Source organism: Acanthisitta chloris, unplaced genomic scaffold (assembly GCF_000695815.1).
Source record: "Acanthisitta chloris isolate BGI_N310 unplaced genomic scaffold, ASM69581v1 scaffold11081, whole genome shotgun sequence".
Lineage (NCBI taxonomy): Eukaryota > Metazoa > Chordata > Aves > Passeriformes > Acanthisittidae > Acanthisitta > Acanthisitta chloris.
The window spans coordinates 63,412-85,661 of NW_008657683.1; the positions used below are offsets into that span (position 1 = coordinate 63,412).

The window sequence follows — 22,250 nt, forward strand, 5'->3', positions numbered from 1 at the left end:
ACTGCCTCCCTTTTGCCTCTAAGGGATTAACTTTTCCTTACACAGATGAGAATAGTTTCCTTCTTATTATGTTCACTGAATAAGCATCTACTGTTTTATGTCTGCACACTAATGAAATTCAAGATGAGAAAAAAATTCCAATCAATCGCAATGAACCAACTAGATTCATACACTCCCCTGAACTGATGTACTCCTCCTCATGGATTTGCTGGTTTGGCACACTGTACCTGCTGGTTTTAAGGAAAAGCTGTGTTCTGGTTTCAGCTGGGATAGAGTTAACTTTTTTCTTGTTACCTGGTACAGTGCTGTGTTTCAGATTCAGTATGACAGTCATGCTGGTGACATGGTGATATTTTGGTTGCTGCTCAGTAGTACTTACCCTAATACAAGGACTCCTCAGAGAGGATGTTCTGTATCTGGCCCAAGAACTGTAATTTTTTGGGCTTTGTAAGTTTTCACAACATTTTGATTAACTGATTCTGCATGAAATGTGAAATTAAGCTAGAGGTCTTGGAAAATAACAGAAAGAGGTGAGAAACCATTTCAGCAAAAAAGGGTGAATCCTGTTTGTGTGATGGTTGTGATTGAACCCTCTCCTGGAAGCACGTATTTTAAACTTCCCCTACTACTTAATTTTTTGAGGATGAAATAAGGATTTCAGTTTCAACAGCTTTCAACAAACATAATTTCAAGTACACCAGAAATAATTTTAAATAAAAATGAAAATATACAAATAAAAAAAAAAGTCCCTTACAGTAAGAAACCTCCCACAGCACCAAACTGAAATGTCCAATATATATTTCTGTCTCCTCTAGAGCAATTTCATTTGCTGTATTTTGCTGCATTTTATGAACAACAAACTATTTTAAGCATCCAAATTGCCATATGATTCACACTGATGATAAAAGCCAGCAGAACACATTTGAACTTTGCACACATCCATCTCCGCTTGTTTTTAAAGGTTTAGAACAGCCCTAATGTATTTACACAGGTTAGGCAGCTTAAAAAGCTGGAACACTGGAAACCTTTGGGCTAAACTCAACATGATTAAAGTTCACAGTAATGGATGAAAAAAACCCCAGAGCACACTAAACCAAAAACAACTGTTTTGTGAACACTTTTAATTGCAGAATTTTGTTGTTGAAGAAACAACTAAGTATAATTTTCTCAGTTATTAAAAAAGACTTTTATTACATAATTTTCTGATTTTTTCAAAAGATAAGTTTGGCAAAAGCATCAAATATAACATCAAGAATATGTTCTTGTGTACATTTCATACTTTCAAGTACACCATGCTCTAAAGAATCCATCTTCTTCAGTAAATTACTTTACAAAGTGAAAGAAAAATGATGTCAATTAGAAACTCTCATTGGGCCCACAGTTCTACAACTACAACTATAATATGACAAATACCTGTAATTGTATTTCAAGGGAAACCAGAGATTTATCTACTTGAAGATCTATAAAAATGTTTTAAGTGGCCCAAGCAGCACATACAAAATATTATGGTAACTCATCAAAAACACAGACAACAGTTAGACAAGGCACCTTGAGGGTGGAAAAACAATTAAAGTTCTTCTTGCAAAACTTCAATATTGATTTTTCACTAAGAAAGATACTTCCAGGATCATTAAAATCTTTTGTAGCTTGAACAGTCCTCTGCCTCATTTAAGCAATGCAGTTTAGCTAATTCTTAAAATGCTTTAAGACCATTTAAAAATAATTAAACTTATATGAAATATATTTTCTATTCACATGCTGTTTGTATTGTCTTTTCTTCATTAGTAAATTACTCGGACTATGAAATGAGGTAACAGGCATCAGGCAGCTACATACAGAGATGTTCAACTTGCTACTCTCACTTTCCATATTGTTAGTATCTACATTCACAATAAGTAAAGGATTAAAGTTGGATGTGAGATCTCCCAATTTAAAGCAAAATTGTAATTTAAGGAAATACAAGGATACAAACAGTATGACAATTAGGTGCGTATCACATCTCAAAATCCCACCAAATATCTATTCACCTGTGATCATATGTAACACATCAGTACATCCATCATAATAAAATTAAATTAATAATATGAACAGTCTCCATTTTTTAAGACTTAAAAACCTCCTCAAAACAAAAAAAGGGAGGACAGCAGGGGAACAACCTAATAAATGATGCAAAGTCACACAGTTAGGGGCTCACTAAGGCCCAAGCTCATGTGACATGTGTGGCTTAACCTTTATTTAGGAAAGGACCTGCTGGTGCTAAAGGTGCTCACACACCCCACAAAAGTGCCAGACAGGAACAAGTGTTAGCTTGTTGTCTTAAATGACGCTATAATTAACACGTATATTAATCCAGTCAGTATTTGGGTACGCAGAAGGAGTTGGCAGGTTAGACTGTTTTGAAGGCAAGGAGGGAGCCAAGCATTGTACTCTACTGCTGGTGTTTCTTTCGTCTCACTAAACAGTGCCAAATTCACAGTCCAAAGCAAATGTGCAGCTCAGCCAGTGACAATGCAGACTTTTCCACAACATTTAATCAATATGTTTTAATGTGCTTCACACAGACCTGCTTTGAAAGGACAATGGTACACTGAGAGAAGTCTTTGTTCTGTTGACACACTAATAGAGAAATAATTACATTTCTTGACCCTAGTAAGTCTCTAATGCTGCTTGCTAGCAAATAGCTTGGCTTCAGTATCAGATCTAAAAGCTTTCAGAAACTAAGCGGCTTAAAAATAGGTCAATTTTAACCTGTCAAAGAGTGTATCTAGAATTGATACGAGCACCTGCTTGTACAAGTACCTTCCACATGCACCTGTTAGTTAGCAGAAATCATGGACCAGTGGCACTACCTTCTCCTGCTGCAGCAGAGACACCTCAGTCACTACCTGCCACCACAAATGTCTGGGTCACTTACAGCTTCTCCAAAGTTTGGTCATCCAAGCTGAGATTTTCTAAATTAGGTGTACGTCTTACAACACAAGTATTTTACAAAAAACTAGCCCAGGATTATATAGCCTTTCTGAGTACAAGAACAGGGGAAATGGGTTCATAATTCAAAACACAACACTTTCTTCTTTGAAAAGCTCCAGCATTTCCATTTTTATGTTTGGATCTTATTACTCTGTGGGGAGAAGTGCTGCAGGGTCACATGGGCTACAATTAAAGAAAGAAAGGGGAACATTTCTTAGGACTGGCTGTGCCTTTCTGTCAGCTCTGAGCACACCAATTAATTGAATCAACACCAAGTGGCACTCTGGGCATCTCAGCACTGGAGCAGCCCCATAAACACAGTGTTCCAGGTGCTGCTGATGCTTCCAAGATCTTTAACATGAGAAACAACCTTTCATAATTCAACTTGACCATGCTATACCAGAGAAGAAACATGGACACACACTACTGTGCGTATACTGGCACACAGATGGAAACAGTATGTCCGAACACAAACTCCATTCAGATATAAGAGTGTGGGTGGCCATTTCAGAGTTTCCCATGGCAACAATTAGTTATGGGCCCACATTAGCACAAGTCCTTGCCTGTTGGAAGAAAAGCATAGTTTCTGCAAGTATGCGTATTTATGCAGAAAACAAATATGCACCGGAGGACATTTCAGTGCTTTCTCTGCTTGTGGGTGATGCCCCTTACCTCCTGACAAGCACACAGCCACCTTTCCCTGCCTTGGCAGACAAGGCAGCCTGCCTGCTTCATGAAAACTGGAAAAGGAGGCATATTTTTCTATGATTTTGCTCTGCATGATAAATGCAATGCTGTTTACAGAGGATATTGTACAACCTTGGCAATTTCATCACCATAATATCTGGTAAACTCAGACCAATTAAGGAATTTATTCTTACAGTGCCTTCTTGCTTTACTGATAGGGAGCTGGGACACAGATATTAAACAATTTTCCAAGAACACAGGAACTTCTGTGGCACAGACAGATGCTGAAAGCTTGTTTCACACCAATGTCATTATTACAGAACTATTACTCTGCCTGGAGTCACAAGGATTTTGCCTACTTTAGGACAAGTAAGTGGCTTTGGAGCTCACCTGTTCCTGTCAACATGCCTCCACTTCATCTGAAGGGCTCAGGTTATTACCACCCCTTTGCCTTTCTGCTGAGACCCAGACAGGTACAGCTGCTAGTGACAACTCAGGTAAATGGGGCACATACCCTCCAGGAAACAGGAAAATGAAAATGGTAATTTCACACCAATCATGTGAGAACCACCTTCAAACAATAATAGCAATTAAAAAAACAACCACCCAACAAAAACCCCATCTCACTTATATCTTAGCACTGAAATAAACCCTTGACAACTCAGGACATCCTAAGTGCACCACACAGTAAAACTCCTGACATGTCCCATAGGCTGGGCTGCAAGGATTTGAGTGTGCCAGCTCTGAAACTCCCAGGGACACATCCATCCTGTAGCCATCTCAAATATGGAACAACTTTTAATACTTATTTATGACCTAAGCCTTGACCTAATCAAAATGCAGTAAGTTTCATTTTTGTGCATTTTTGCAAAAAACTCACCTTGCTAACATGGTGAATTTAAAAGCTATGGTGAATTAACAACCAGGAAATGCTGTGGGAGTTCCCCGCATAAATAAGAAGTCAGAGAGGCTTACCTCTAGTAAAGTAGAGATATGATGGATTCAGACCTTTTTTAAAAGCAATTTGTTAGAAGACTATAGCAACTTTCTGTGAACTACAATTGAACGTGTGATGGGATTGTCACAAGAAAGTAGAAGCATGCAGAGACAATTTCCCTTTAAATCCAGGACTCCTACCAATGGAAGCCATACATTATTTTTATCAATCCCCACTTCAGTTCTTAGTGAGGGTTAAGAGCCACATACTAAGTCAATATTCTGTCTCCTTTAGGGATAGCTGTGACCTTGGGAAAAACAATGCTGTTTCTAGAAAGCCAGTGTGTGTATATGTAGGTGTCTTGGGAATACTGGAAATGTTAATTGTATTTCACACATCTTTGCAAGCTGCTGAGATGTGAAACCCATAAAGCAAAAAGCACTGACATGGTCATAACTCATGTTTCTTGAGGGATTTCAAGGGGATAGAATGAAATTAAATAGAAAGACTTTAACTGTTGACAGTTCTCTAAACTAGAAGAAAACAGAGCCTTATTCACTTAAGAAAAATTGCACATTTTGGCTTAATAAATTGGAGGAAAAACATATTGAATTTCAGTGGTAACAAGCTCTCATAACTGAAAAACAGCATGTAACAATAATATACAATTAAGTCTTCTGTTATTACACTGGACAACAGAGACCAAACACGAACTCTGATAGATGTAATCCTTGCACAGTCTTTCCTGTAACTAGAACAGCTACTTAAGACTATTAGCTAGATAAACTGGTGTAGTAGAATATAAGCCCTGCTGTACTGAGGGGATAAGATAGCATGTCAGATTGGGCATTCTGCAAGGAGAATATAACTATTTTGAGATGGTCAGGACTTCTGGAAAGAAACCCTCACCTCCTGCAGAACACCAGCTGGAAGCTGTCACTCACTTATCTCAACAAAACATTCACAAGGTTGCACCACATGCAAACGTGACAGATTCTGTAACGCATGTTCCTCCTGGTAAAAAAACCAAACGTTTCTCGACTCAGGGAAGAAAGAAAGAACAACCCAGATTAAAATCAACTTTAAATTATGAACAGTGTTCACAGCCTTGGGAAAGGACATAATAGCAGCTGGATATTTTGGTCAACCACATTAAATTCTAATGGTTTCATCTCTGTTACCTCTCTTAACATGAAGTCTCAGTCAGGAGGGTTCTGAGATATCACTGAAAGTATTTTTGTAGACAAGGATGTAGCTCTACTTAACCAGCTTGGCAAGGAATGGGAGGTTAAACAGGCTCAGTTGTGACACCTGGATAGCCTGAAGAGGTCCCAGTATAACTTTTCAAGAGTAGTCTTGCCTTCTACCTCTATATAGTATAGCATGATCCAGCCAGGACTTTAATTTAGTTCAAAAGGGCCCTGGGTGTGTTGAAAGACATGTGCCAAGAATACAAGGAGATACCTTGGGTTTTTCTGATTAACTTCTACAGCTTCCTATTGTGCAAATGCTATGGAATCAGAAGGGAAAGATAATAAATTATTGATCTCTCATCCCTTTCACTACTTGTGGAGCTGCCCTAGATGCAACTCTTTCCTGTGAACTGGCTTGATAGATCTTCACAGCACGAAGACCTGAACTCTGGATTCAGTTGGAGACATACTTGGATAACAGGGTAATTTCAGGCTAGGTAGTTACATTCAAAGCTATCTCAACTAGTTGGAAAGACCAAACACCCCACACAAATCCACTGAAGAATACACTGGAGAATGAAACAGTTCACTAGAAAATAAATTATTTTGTTTATGTACACACACCAGCATTTCTTGACATTTTTCCCCAGTGTTTTATATCCCCTTTTTAATAAACCACTCATATTTCCTTTGCCCTATGAAATAAATGGACTTCATTAAGTGGTGGAGAATAATCAGACCAGTGACTTACACTTCCAAACTCCTCACTGGCATGAACCCCAAATATCAACACATCGACTATGACAGAAAATACTTATGTGTTACAGTCTACCCTCAACCATTTCTGGTGCATGAGCCCTCTAAAATAGACACCAAGAACCTGAAAAGGCATTTCTTTTCCTTGCTAAACCATGAACCACTAATAATTTCCATTCCTTTAATAATTACTTTTAACTTCCAGAAAAAAACTTTAATGCAAGCAAAGATCAACCCAGGATATATACAAGTGAATTGAAACAGACGGTTTGAATTAAAACCTATACAACAGTAACTGTAGTTGACATCAGTCAATTATATTGACTATTAACTACTTGATCACTAACAGCAAATAATAAATACATCACGCTAACATTTATAGTTATTACCTACATTTGCTTCCCAAACACTTGCAATTTCCTGTTCAAAGTCAAATTATCACATTATTCTTTCTTCTGTGTTTCAGTAGAGAAGAGACTGAACACTAATTCAAGGGGCATAATTACATTATTTTACTTGTACATGTTCTTGGTGAAGATTTAATATTTATTATACAGTATTTGGTTTTCCTTTTACGGTAGGCAAGGGTGGCAAACACTAAGTGATTTTTAAAAGTAACATGACACACACGGAGTTTGCCTGCCAGGCATGTAATTGTTCTGGTTATTTTGTCTTTACATAGTGAAAAACAGGGTTCTAGCAGATAGGGATTCGAGTGTAAACTCTTGGTCCAAGTGAGTTTTCAAATTTGCTTCTGAAGTTTCTGTGCCAGCCCTAAAGCTAAGACTGCACATTTCTAGGGGAGTAAAAAACAAACAAAATCCCAGACCAAAGACAAGATAAATGTATTTCCTCTCAGCATGTTTCTCTGCATATGCTCAGGGTAGCAGTTTGGAATAGCCCACAGAAGACACACTTCTTGGTCTGGGTGAATCTTTCACATTTCCTCACACTCCATCACTCCAGCAGTGCAGTGCTGGGCATTTGTACACACAGCTGTGGGGCTCCAGCAGCCCCCACTCACGTCCTTCTCTTTCATTCCCTTGGTGCCATGCAGAGCTGCACTGGTTTCAACCTCAGTCTGCCACAGAGCTCTCCTAGCAGAAGAGATCTTCATTTAACTTCTACCTGTACAATCTGTAGAATCCTTGGGATAATTTGCTCCTTTTTTCCCCTTTGAACAATTTTTTAATCCACACAAGTCCTTCCATTTTATGTCCTGGCATTGTTTTTTAAGAAACCTTTCCTATAGTGCAGTATGAAAGGCTCCCACAAAATCCACATTGCAAGGACTGAACAACCATTTCCTGTGTGTGCAGTGAAACCTTTCTTTGAGTCAGTAGCTATGGTGACAGACACTATCTTTTCAAAGAAACATGACTTCCACAGTCCCAAATGTATTTATCGATGCATTTACCAATATATGTTACTATCAAGTTTCTTCCAACTTGCTTTGTTCAAACTTTTGAATATGCAATTTCCTTGGGCTCTTTTTCAAAATTGGTGTGAGGTCTACTACATCCCACTTTGTGGCTGCCAAGGCTGATACAATATAAATTCCCAAATACACGATAGATAACAGTTTCCTGTTGCAATATTTGAAACTACCAGGAAACTTTCCTTGACGAACTTAATGAGAATGAAATATGGAACTGAACTGGCATTATGCATGTCTCTTCAGATAATACACCAGCTATATCAGCCTACATTATGGCTATTCTACACTCCTTGCACCAAATTACTTTTTTAATTAAGATTTTTAATTATTCTTTTTAAAAAATCCTGTACTTCCAGAAAAAAAGAAAGTCTTCAAAGGCTTCTTGGCCACCTGAGCAGACTGTTGGCTCGTACTGAGCCAACTGTCAAGCAGCACCCTCAGATCAGTATCTCCCAAACAACACTAGAGGCACTCCTTCCCCAGCCTGTAGCTCTGCATGGGGTTACTGTGACCCAACTGTAGGACCGGCACTTTGCCTTATTGAACCTCATGTGGTTGTTCACATCAATCAAGTCTGTCCAGATGTCTCTGAGCAGTGTCATCTGTAAATTTACTGAGGGTGTCCAGATCATCAGTAAAGATGTCAAACAGGACTGGCACCAAACCTGAGTCCTGGGGAACACCACTAGTGACCAGCTGCCAATAAGATTTAGCTCCATTCACCACAACACTCTGGGCCTGGCCATCCAGCCATCCACCCATCTGAGCCACAAGCAGCCAGTTTTTCCAGAAGTATGCTGTGAGAGAGTGTCAAATGCCTTATTGAAATCCAGATAGACTTTATCCACAGCCTTCCTCTCATCTAATAAGTGGGCCACTTTGTCATACAAGGAGAACAAGTTGGTCAAGAAGGACCTTCTTTCATAAATCCATGTTGGTTGGGCCTGATCCCCTAGTTGCCCTTAGTGTGTCATGTGATGGCACTCAGGATGACCTTATCCATGATGTTTCCCAGAACTGAGGTTAGGTTGACAGGCCTGTAGTTCCCTGGACCATCCTTCCAATCCTTCTTGTAGACAGACATTATGTTTGCCAATTTCCAGTCAGCCAGAACTTCTCCAGTTATCCAGGTCTACTGGTAGATGATTGTAGAGTGGTTTGACAAGATCTTTTTGCCAGTTCCCTCATTACTCTGGGGTGGATCACATCAGAGCCCATAGATTTGTGAGCATCTAATTGGATAGCAGATCATTAATCATCTTCTCCTGGATTATGGTGGCTCCACTCACTTCCCCATCACCAACTCCCTGTTTAGGAGCTGGGTATCCTGAGGACTACTGGTCTTGATATTACAGAGCCAAAGACATCACTAAGTACCTTTCTTCAATAGTTCATTCTGAGCACCTCTCCATTAGCAGAAAAGGGAAATTGACTCTTCTGAGTACTTTTATTCCCCAAGGGAAACCTTGCCAGAGATTTGTTTGGGGGTGTTCCCCACCCCAACAGTATCTCATTCCCATTCCCCTTTTCATTGCTGTAAGTAGACAGTCACCTAGGTACCAGTATTGTGCTGAAGTATAACAGGGAAGACTAGGGGAGTTGCCAAGGTTGAAAACAGGCAGCCAGGGGAGTGTCTGGAGCCCAACTGATCAAGAATTCTGCATGGCTGGACCTAGGCACTCTTCAGGTGATGGCTCCAGTTCCAGAGCTACCCAAATATGCTAGAAGTTCTGCTGCAACCCTGAGAATCATCTGTTTCTGCTGCGGGTGGTGACCAGTGCAATGCTTTCAGTCACCATGTGTGACTCAAGAATGGCATCTTGTGAACTCTATAATCTGTCTCTTTCACCTCTGATCCCTTGGAACAGCTTGAAGAGAACACCCAGTTGTGCCCAAATATTTCTGAGGTGCACACAATGCTCACTTATACTGTAGGAACCAGGTCTGTTCAATGACAGCTCACCAACTTCCAGTTACACTTTTACTGTTTCCAGTCTGATCCTTGTTGTCACTTTTGAAGAGCACAGCATGGAAACTGAAGGTGCAACATTGCAAATAGTCTCCTGGTTCTAAATATCTCTTGTACTTTAAAAAAGGTAGTGCAAGTTACTGCAAAATAACTGCATCGTTGTTTAAATTAATGAAGAAGTTACTCCTTCTCACAACCAATTCATTGTATGCTATGAATATGCAGCAACTAGGAGTTCTTTTTCTTGTTACATATGCGTGGTATTCAAAGCAATTTGCTATGTGTATATTTCACTGTATGGAATGATTCACTACAACTCATGTAATAAGTTTTTGTAATACAGATCAGTGATTATTTGCTTGAGCTACTTTTCCTTTGCCTTGTGCAGAGTCAGTTTATTGAGTTGATTTGGCTAGTGCAGTACATACTGTTTCCTTAATTCACATGAAATACACACCTACATTTAAAACACCAAACTGGAGTTAAAGTAAAAACTGCAACTAGGAATTTTCTCACTTGTTAACTTCTTAGATAGTAGTAACAAACTGCTGAGCATGGTTTTGCATCATTTCCATCATCTGATCTTCCTCTTTTTAAATGCAGGGACTTAATTGCATGTGTGGGCAATAGTTCGTGTTTCAAACTGGCCTCACTCCTTCAAAAGCAAGCCACAAGTGGCCACCATCAGTCAGCAGTTCTGGGTGCAGCTCAGTCCTGGTAAAGAAGGAACAGTTCTGGTTCACAGGAGGAGCAGTTTGCATGTTAGTGGTTTGGCTGCAGTCTGTAAGTCTGCTTGGGAGAGCAAAGATGTACCCTGGGATCCCAAGCTTTGCTGCTGAGAGAGAGAAACAACGAGTTCTCCTTCTGACTACAATAGGCACTAACTACTGACGTGTGGTTAATTCTTGAAAATTGCCTGCAAAGCCAGGACTCAGAGGACAGTAAATTGGCGAGTTTATGTTCTAAAAAGAAGAAAATACAATGGCAATAAAAGAGCAATGAAGGAAATACACATAATAGCAGCAATATTAAAGATAACAGAGATAAAGGGATGGGGAAACTATGGCATGTACGTTATTTTGCAGGGTGTCTGACTGAAGCTGATTGCCTGTGAAGTGTTTTTGGCAGGCTTGAAAGTGAAGATATTCAAAGGCTTGAAAATCTTCAGTAAGTGCTGGAGTCACAAATGTGGGTTGGAGGAAAGGATAGCTAATAAAGGCTAGCATTTGAACCACTGATCTACTCTGTCACAAGCCTAAACAGAGAAGTTTAGGGTCACAATTTAAGGTCTGAAATACCTGAAAATGTTGTTTTCTGAGCTTTTCTTACAAAATATAGCCCTATCTACAAGTTATTTTCAACATACGTTTTCCACTATTAGAAATCCCAAATCCTTTTCTCTTAAAATACAGACAGGCAAAGTGAAATCCTTTCTTCTCCATGAGAGAGCACAGACACTGTCACACTGGCCCAGACAAATGGCTTATCTGAAATATATACTACTGGCTAGGAAGCCACAGCAGTAAAAGTAACTCAGAAGTGCACTTCCTTGGCCTTCCCTTAGATTTTTCTGCTAGTCATCAAAGCCATCCCTAATCCCAATGGAAAGTGATGATGGAAATACTACTTTGCTCTCTGCCAAAATGAATCTTCTCTCCAGCCGAAATGGCTTAGCCAGATCGCAGTGGTATAAATTACACTTCCCTGTGCCAAGCTTTCTGATTCTGGCTCTTGGAATGTCTCTGTAGCAATTTCTTCTACATAACGGAACATATTTCTTGCTCAGAAGCACTTAAACTTCTGGAAATAGGGCAACTATTCTAAAGGCTTTGTTTGCAGGTGGAAGTTTTAAATCCACATTCTCAACAGTTCTGCCCCCGTCCACGTAAACCAGGATGCTGAACACAGTGTTGAGCTTTTCAGGTTTTATTGCTAGCTCTGCTTGGACTTGTGTTTCATACTTAGCTGCATATAATTGAGAAACAACAAAGAGAAAGACCAGAGCAAAGATGTACCAATTAGAAGAATTAAATGGACAAAATGACCACCATGAACAACTGACTATCACCTATATTGTGGCACTACTGTTTACCAAGAGGAGGAAAGAAAATTTGCAGCTTAAGCTAAGGAAGAGTCTGCCTGTTTGTCTCTTTGTAATAAGATCAGGATTGTTATACATGCAAATATGTCTAGTCTTCCTGATTATCAAAAAGAAGTTGTTATAAAGAATGTCTGAGAAATGGCTTGTCACTGCACTGACTGCAATCTATAAAATTTGAGTTTGCCTAAATCACAAAGCATGCTTCCAGAGAAGATCTCACTAATGATCTTTTTCTGAATATTTCAAGCCAAGCAACGAAGTCCCTGGTACCTCCTGACTTCATGAACAGATGGACAAATTTGCCTTTCTTTGCAGAGAATGTGGTGCCATTCAAAGGCACCTTTCTGCTTATTTTAATTCTAATTCCTATATGTGTCACAAAAGTCAAAAGTCCATGTCCTTAGACTCTGTGTCTGGTACTTAACTTCATGGTGACAGCAAGAACCCAACTGCTTTCCTGTCAATCCAGTGAGAAGACCCCCCACCTTGGCTATAGAAGAGGACCTACAGCGTGTGGCTGAGCAACTATGACACTACCCAGAATAAAGCATACAGAATTATGAATATTCAAACAAGGCAACTGTAAGGATGAGGCCCAGTTCAAAATGAAGACACCTAAATTTAGACTTCTTTGTGCAAGGTAAGGCAAAATCCAGTTGCCTAAATCACTGTGGCTATCTCAGACTGCCTAGGGTACTCTGTCTGCCTTCCAGTTTCAGCTTAAAAAGGCACAGATGTACTATCTACAGATTTCATGCAGATTTTTTTGATACCTAGAGGATATCCCTGTGAGGAATCTTATCTTTTGGTGTCCAAGCTCCCAATAGTCAATAAAGAATTAGTTCCTGGAACAAAGAACGGCCGATTGAGTTGATTTAATTGCCTGAAAACAGATGGTCAGGTACATATCAAATGCCTGGCCTTAAGGTTTATACAGAGCTCTTTAAGCTTCTGGCCGTTCCAGAATGATGCAGATGTCCTGCAGGTTCCCTGTCATCACTGAGAGTCCTGTGCAGATATCCTGGGTGCTCACGTGTGTCTTTAATGACACTAAAGTCCTATGCACAGGTTATGGATTCAATCTCCAGGTCTGTAATTGGAGCACTGATACCCAGTGCACATATATACTTAGATGGTTTAATATGGACATGTAATGCACACAAAACATCGAAGTACAACAACAAACACTAGCATAATAAAAGGACACTTTGATGGAAATAAAAATTAGATTTGATAAGTCTCAGAAAGGAGAACGATTAATTCCATTTCTTACATAAAAGTTAGGCAAATAGAATATTTGAACATAACAGATTCATAAAATAACTTCCAAAAGTTGTGATAGAAAAACATAAACACACTTCTAAAATCAGATTAGATTAAAAGAACAATAAATTCAGGCTGGTAGCTCTTAAAATTGCCAGTGTACAAAATCAGTTGACTCAAAAAATATTTTAATTTTGCTATCATTAAATATTAATGCCTCTCTAAACCTGCTTCAGAGCATGAATTAACATAGCTGTTATAGGTTGCAATGAATTTTGACCTAGCATTTAAAAAATGATAAAAGACATTTCCCACATCTTTTCACTGGGAAGAAATTAGTTTTGGAACTGCTTGAGCTTATGTATTGTTTTATTAACTGGGACTAATTCCCAGTTCAGTCCTCTATGTCCTTATGTGACTTACACTCATCAGTTGTCAAGAAAGAACAAGCAGACTACATTACAAGATTTATTTTGCTTCCTAAACATGTTGCAGTCTGTGTCTGGACCAATTCCCCTCAACCATTCTGATGTCAGTGGGTACAGTAAGCCAAAATACCTTGGTTAAAGCTGGATATGTATTTGAAACACCACAGTTACAGTAATATAAAATCTCAAACACAAATTGTGTATATGTACATTAATATGAGCTTTTATTGCACATATGTAGGTGATCTACTTATGAAGCAATACTTTTTTCAAATACCTAGTAACTAAATTAAACTAAAATGTCAATCAAAATCACACAAACCCCCATCTTCAAAGCAACCTAAACTCTTAGAGGCCTAAGTTCTGCTCACTTAACAAAAATGTCTTCATCAGCTGTGAAAATGGTCCTTGCACCTTCCAATCCTGAAGGCACAAAAGCCATTTACCTATGGTAATTACATACCTGTTAGAAATTACCTTCCTGCTATTGTGGTCTTTTACACTTTCTTACTACCGTTGCCTCTGTTCTGCCCTTGACAGCATACAGCAGGCATCAGGAGACAGACATGGACAGCAGGTGGGTCAGCATCCCTGGTAGAAGGCTGCAAGCCCCAAACCTGCTCAGCCCTGAATTACAGTCAAAGACCTGGTGCAGTGGATATGTTTGGTCACATTCAGTGTCACCCTCTCAGAGATGGGAGCCAACCCTGTCACTTCATGCTAGCTGCAGTCTCAGTTTAAGGAACCAGCAAACCAAACTGTTTGCAAGAGGAGAGCATGGAAAACAAGCTAAATCGATGGAAAGCCTCCAGCAGGACTTGGCACCAGCCTGGAGACAACAAATAGGTGACTAACTGTCCAATATCTGGTCTCAAATGTTGTGCAGTTGCCTGGCCAACTGCTGGCCTCACACCCTTGATCCTGCCAGAAGGAAACACGTATGAGATTTCACCCTGTGTAAAGGGTGGGTCCAGCCCCATGGCATGCACCCAGCTTGAAGCACAGGCTCTTGTATGGCTGAACCTAAGCTTTGTTTACTTTCAAGACATAAAAGCCTCCCATGTTGAAGTCTGTTGAACACTGGTTCAATAACAGGCCTCGATGCAAGGCTAGCAAGCATAATTTTTATTTCTGCTGCTGCCAGAAGAAATACAACTACTGAAGTGAATATTTTAAGGAAAAATGACATCACACCATAGATCCAGTCCCCCAGGCAATGTATCACATATGGTACAGGTATGAAGTGCATCTAGTTAAGTTTATAGGAAGGCCTCATCAAGACTCTGCTTGGCAGAGCTCTGTAAGATTGTCAGGATTCATCATGCAAGTGGGGCTGGATGCTCATGAGAACTTTTGCAAGTATGAGCACATTCACATGGGTCAAAAGAAGAATAAAGCATGTAATACACAGATCTCACCTAATACCCTCTCCTATATCATGCAAGAACAGCAAATGGATGTTCTTTCATATCTCAAATATGAGTATCTCAAATATGAGTATCTCAAATATTCCTGTTCAACTTACACTTTCTTGTCTGACATTCTCAGCTGAGCACGTGCTCTACTCAGAATGTGTTACAGCATTAGAAGCAATTTAGTAATTAGAAATCACTAAACAAAACTCTGTCCCCATCACACACACAATGCTTTAACAATGCAACAAATCAGGCAAAATATGGCATCTTGTATTTAAGCACAGAAACAATCAAAATATTCTTAATTTTTTGCTTCTGAAGATAAGCTCATGAGGCTACTATTTCACCAGCATAGACAAAGTCACACAAAGACCATGCTGTGGTGAAGTTTTATTTATAACACATATTTTTACTGCACTTAGGACATCAGGACCACAGCTCATCTGCTAAAGATTGAAAAATCCTCATGTGCTCTTAAAACTCTAGAGAGAAATCAGTTGGTCCAGTAGACTGCACGGGCAGGGATTACTTTTGTCTGTTGAATGAATCTACTGTAAATGCAGACACGACAGGGGCAAAGATCAAGTCAGGACACATTCATTTTAGTTCTACTGACCATTCTGTAATGGCAAGGAATAGAATCTGGTATGTGCATCATATTTGGTAAATGTTAAAGAAAAAGCCTTAACTAGCAAGGGAGAAGACAGTCTTATAGATTCTCTTCCTGATAACACAGATGACAAACATCTGAGTCACACACAGAGGAGTAAATAAATAGAAACTTGTGTTTTTCCTATACAAACCTTTTTGTTAATAAACAAAATGAACTTTATGGAAGAGTTGTCTGAGAAATGATCATTTGAGTTTTAGTTATTTCTTATTTCAGGTTAATGCCTCTACTGACATCCAAGTAACACCCTTTATGTCTTTCCAGTGCTTTTGCAAATACTGATATCCAGAAATGTATAGTATACAACTCCAAGAAAATACAAAACTGTACCAGGATGAAGGAGAATGGCTGTACCTTTAAACTGTAGGACAGTTATGCCTATGGGCAACTATGCCATAGCCTTTTGGTTTAGTACCATATTTTAAATCTAACAGTAAAAAGGCTAAAGAAACATGGTTTGCAAACTCTATAGGTGTTTAATTTGCATTCAGTAACATTAAGCATGGGCCAAAGGAAAAAGAATAAAGAAACTGAGAGACATCAGAAATTTTCACTGAAAATTGTATCAGTTTATTTACAGTTTCCTGTGGAAGTTGTTTCTATACCACTTTTTAAAAAATTACTTGTCAAACCGCCCTCTCTGACCGATTTTGGCTAGGAGGACAGGAGTAGCATCTGCTTACAGAGCCACCCAGCTGCAGCTGCTCTGTAGCTCTGGGAGAAGGGGCAACATGTTTGCATAAAATTAGTTTTTATAGAAAACTGTTACTGCTCTCTGTTTTGAAGACCAGAACAGGACAGGCCAGACCAGGCTGAGTTGCGCTTGTTTACATAATCAGAATGAAGCAAGCATAAGCAGATCAGTCTTACACAACATGAAAGTCCCACTAAAGTTTATGGGAATTTTTGCTAAATGAGTTAAAGACCAGTCCCAGAGAACCCACCAGAGTAAAGACAGGCCTTCAGGTGATAAAGAAATGGGTTTGATTTGTGGCTGGCTGCAACAAGAAAATGTGGCAGCAAAAGCCCACATGCACCAAGTGCTTTCCAGCCTGGCATTTAATTCAGAAGATGGAAAAATTGAGGTTAGTAAGGATAGGAAGGAGAACTGTGAGAAAACAGAGGTATATTGAGTGGGTGTGAATCCTGAGCAGATCTACTGAATCATGAACAACATGGGATGTGCATTCAGAGCTTCACCTGGCTTAGAAGGCTTCTGCTGACTACTCACAGCCAGCTGGCTGGTTGAGGGTACATGTTCCTTTCAAATGCCTTTTACAACCTCTACTCAAATATTTCTACATGTATTTCTTATGACACTTGTTCTTATAAGACTAAGATGCTAAGTGTACAGTCTCTAAGTTCTCTATGTCTGAACAGGCCTACATTTAACATATGAATATAGTAAGAGACTTGTTAAGGAAAAAAACACTAGTTCATATAAAAAAAAAATTTAACTCCATACAATTCTTTCATAACTTCACTACCTGAACAAAGAAAACCCAGACATCTAACACCAACATTGATCCAGCCTGCTTACACATCAGACACTGTCTGTGAAATTCACTTTCATTCTGCAACATGTCTCAATCTCATTTACAAAAAGATTAACTGATGCATTTTTCACACTGCATGCTATGTACCCAGGTTACTGCAATCAAGCAACCTGCACAGTCGTGACAAATGCAATATAAAATACTGTTTAAATAAAGCTATATGTATATATATGTACACACACAAAGGCACAGAAAGGTATCATAAAACTTACCATCGCTTGCAGAAAGTGAGTCATTTGCACAGATGAGTGCCAAAGTAAACAGCAGATGCCAAAGATCCATACCTCTAATTCTGTAACAATAAAAGACAGTAAGAGAGTTTCTTTATAAACAAATATTAATAATATGATAGAACATACAAACAATTATCAAGCTTCATTGAATTTCTGATTGGATTTAAACCAAAAGTTGATTTAGTTTATTGTTTATTGCCTCATAAAGGCGATATATCCTCTTGCAGCCTACGATAAAAAGTAAATACTGTATTTAAAAGAGAACTAGCTTATGGGTTTTGAGTTCATTTAATGTAGATGGAGGAAAAAATCAAATACTGTCAATCTCTACCCTGCTCCAGGAAGTAAGCACACTCTCCCTTTGCAGGATGAATCCCAATGAGTAGCATAGGTTAAATGTGAAAGTAGGAAAAACAACAGTACTCTTTCAGGGAACAAAGATAGGATGATCCCCTTTGCAGTTCATGCTCTTCTGAGGCTGTATTCATCTCTCCCTGCTCGACATAGCGCTTCTCCGGTCTAGAAACACATGCTAAGAGAAGCGATGTAGTTTCACAAGCCAGCTCCCTCACCAGAAATGGCTGTTAGCAGAGAAGAACCCACTTTATACCTATGGCCACTGCCTGCCATAGGAACATCAGGAGTGGAGAAGGCAGCAGTAGTTGTAGGGCTGCAAGAACGAGAGTAACCTGGGCTAATTCTCTGATCTGTTCCATATGGGCAACCTGCACAACCCTGAGCACTTGCCTCGGTAGCCTTGCTTTGCCATGCTGCTCTTGGGGGACTACCCTGGAAACTATCTCACATTGGAAACATCTACCTGCATCACTTCTGAGGAAGTACCTTCTGATGGACTGTAAGGGACCTTTAAGAAGTGTTTGCTTCAACATTGCCTGGCTTTGATGGCTTATATGTGGCAAAGGCCTGGCTGTTTGCCTCAAACATTGCTGAGCTCCATGCCTCCAGCCATGGAAATCTCTGGCTGAGATAATGGGACACCATTGGACATTCCAGTGGAGATTCCACTGAAACTCTCCAGCTGCCACAACAGAGACTCCACTATCTACCGTGAATCTCTGTCTGCACCTGAATCACAACTTCTTCTCATCACACTTGAGAGCTGACTGCGTTGGGAATCACTACGTGCTGACCCAGAAACTCAAGGGGACCTGACCAATCAGCACCAAGGCCAGCATGTGTGTATCTCTGTGTCTGTGTGTCTGTGTGTGTGCACCCATGACAGAAGAAAAGATGACTACGGATCATCAGAACACCACTGGATCCATGGTGTTGACTATCCTTCCTTCTGTATCTCAAACCTTGTTTACTTCCCCCTTTTCTGTTTCTAGCTCTCCTGTTGTCCTCTCCTCACCCTTCCTCCCCTTATGCAACCAATAATAAAACCTCACTCAGTAATGATATTTGACCTCATTCGTGTTGGTATCGATTGAACCCTCCTGTGTCTTATCGGTCCGGGACACGAACACAAGTGCGTTCACAAAAGACTTTATAATCTCCAAGCGTGCAAACCTTTATAATCCAAGCACAAACTAACAAGCCTTTACAGCTTCCCCAAAAAGCAGTCCTCCTTTTCCCTAATTCACCTATGCCACACACACATATCCTACAGCCCCATCACATGATCCTATTTCTGAAGTCCTACTTTGCTCCTGTCATTATCACCAGCCTCTGGTAACAAGAGTAAAGGGCAGAAGCTGGGCTATGCTGGACTTAGAGACAGTACAGCCTTCTGCACAAAATTGTACCTTGCTCCCAAAAGTTCATGAGATGTCCACAGGTAGTATGGGGAAAGCATACATACCATGGATTACAACCTGGCCATTTACAACCAGAGAGATTATCACAGACCTTCAAAACCAAAGCTACAATCCAGATGCTAAAATGATGACGGATATTGGAACAGTCAGGCAGCAGTGTTTTCTTCTGTGGCAAAAACTACCAAGATACACCAACATCATTGCTCAGCAAGGCAGCAGATATAGAGAGTAATAGCTTCGCTTTCACATTTGACTGTAAATTGGTATGACAGAAGTTGATTCTACACTGGACCATTTTCAGTGAGACACCTTCTTTCTTTATCTAACAGGAGATTAAATCACAAGTGTCTAAACCACCAAGCCCACTAATGAGCAACAATCTCTAACTGGGTGTTACTAATTAACAACTCATACTATCAGATCTTAGTGTCAAAAACTAGACAGTTTCCTAATAGAATTAGCAAAGTCTGAATTAGGTCAAAATCTAAAACACAAAGATGCCGAATATGTAAAACTATGGTAGAGTTGAATTAAAAGGTAGTTCAATTTTCTTACCCTAAGAAAACAGACTGAATCACCCTACAGAAAAAGAACCCAGAACTATTACCAACTCCAGATTTATTATTTGTGCTGTTCAGTACAAAACTTAAAAATCAGAAGGCATTTATCACATTCTCATTAAGGCAACTGCTGAATAATTCTCAAGTTTCATGTATAGAAGACATTTATTTGAACTGCTCTAGACTAGCAGAACCTAAGACAGACCTGCAATGGCAAGCCAGGAGATGCTCTCCACCGCATCCACATCAGGACAAGGATGCCCAGCAGTACCACACAGGCAACCTTTGGCCAGCCTAAGTAGGCATGGGGCAGCTACATGTAGAGAAGAGCTGGGGGAGCTCTGGAGACTGGCCAGGCACCAGAAATGCTTTCCACTGGCTAAGCAGACATGGGTCTCTCCGAAGGTGATTCCCTTGTTCTCAAGTGGACAGGGAGGAATGAAGGGGTACAGAAACACATTAGTGAGAATCTGGGGAGGTGTGAGAGTGAGGCAGCCCAGGGAACAGGACCAGCAGCAGCAATGGCTGCAGCTGCTGGAGTGCATAAAGCTAGAAAAAAGTTCATAAAGCAAATCACAGGCCAACAATTCTCCTGACTCTCAGAGAGGAGCTACACTGGCACAGCACAAGGTTCATCTGAGATCCATAATGTTTTTAGCTAGCTCAATTGGTCCCCTGCTTCATCTGTACTTTTGTTTAAAGGAGTCTTATTGTCTTTTATGAATAAATCTTCTACAAAAATGTCTCTGTATTTGCCAATTCCTCTCACATGATTCCTACCCTGTCAAACAGTCCCCCCTCCCCTTCAGGCCTCTCACTTTTTCCCTAAAGTTTTGTTTTCTCTTTCACAGGCCTGAGCTCAAAGTCACTTTATTTACAACTCTCCTGCTCTCTCCCTGTCACAGTACCCAGGCATCTCACACTGTCTTCATATTCATGCTTCCCTGTTTTTCCATGTCCACCAGCCTCTGCTAATCTTCCTACTGGTCTTGTCCAAGCTTTCCTACTTCTTCCTGCCTAATTACAGCCACAGGAAAAGCCCAAACCCTCACAGGAGCTCTCCCACAAGAATGAATGTCACGCGAGTCCATCATTCAGAGAACATCATTTCATTTTTCAAAACCACACTGAACCACTTCATGTTGGGACCAGAATCAGCCTCCGCGTGCAGCTGTCACAGCACAGCTATCCCTTCCACCTCTGCACTGTGACTGTCAGACATTTCAGCTACCTTCCAGGTTTAACAGTTGGAGCACCAACTCAAGAGTCTTGAAACACATTGCATTTCAGTAAGGTCTTGGTACTGCACATGAAAACAATCCCATTCCAGTACTGCTGTTCCTCTTGTGCTGGGTGACTTGTTTACACACCTGCATGCAGTGAACTCCATTAGGAAATTTTTCCAGTTAAAGTTAATCCATAAACATTTTTGTAATGAACCTGTTTGTTGACCAAGTTTATCAGGACTCTACAAAAACACAGTCCAAGAGCAGAGCAGGGACAGCACAGGCATGGGAGTGAGCAGTCAGGGTGGAGGGGAGGACATAGCCATCCTGCCAGCAGTAGCTATTTATTTGGAACATCCCTGCTCAGCCACAGACCTTGACTAGAACATCTAGCTCTCTCGAACAGGGCGCAGGATTAATTTGCATTCCCAAACCTCAAAGATGAACAAAATTGCTGCTTAATCCCTTGCTTTTTCGCTTGTAAAACTCAGTAAAGCAACTAATAAAGCTTCTTCAGTGGATTCTCACAAATGCCACTACCTTAGCAAGATAAAACAACAGTGTCTGCTCTGCCTAAAGCCACATGGGATCCTCCACTGAGTTATCCATCCAGACAAGATGTGTCTGTGAAAAAAATCCAACTGGTGTACTCTGAACATACCCAATATGAACAGGACTGAACTCAAAAACTAACTGCTCTCAGTCAAAAACAGAGATGCATCATGCTCCACCCTTTGTGCAACAGCCTCTGCAAACAGCAAGTAGTCCTATCTCCTTGGAGCTCAAGCCCAGAACCCTTGGGATAATGCTTATACTCAAGGCCTCTCCCAGACACCTTGGCATGGTGTCGTTGTTTAACCTCAGCCATCAGCCAAGAACCAGCAGCCGCTCACACTCCCTCCTCCCCTCTTTCCCCCCCCAACCCAGAGGAATGGGGGGGAGAAGAAATAAAGCATATAGGTTGAGATAAGAATGGTTTAATAATGATAAAGAGTAGAAAGAGTTAAAATGCTAATGAATAATAAAAAGAATAAAATCATGACGCACAATACAATTGCTCACCACCTGCG

The 22,250-nt window shown here is 40.2% G+C and overlaps 1 protein-coding gene across 1 annotated transcript in view; it reads right to left on the reverse strand.

The window, feature by feature from the left end:
* The window catches only part of GHR (growth hormone receptor), a 77,907-nt gene that overhangs the window by 47,504 nt on the left and 8,153 nt on the right, over window positions 1-22,250 (reverse strand). The window contains exon 2 of the mRNA XM_009084823.1: window positions 17,596-17,675. Within this exon, the coding sequence (XP_009083071.1) occupies window positions 17,596-17,665 (70 nt within the window). The 5' untranslated portion in view covers window positions 17,666-17,675. The remainder of the gene's footprint in view (window positions 1-17,595; window positions 17,676-22,250) is intronic.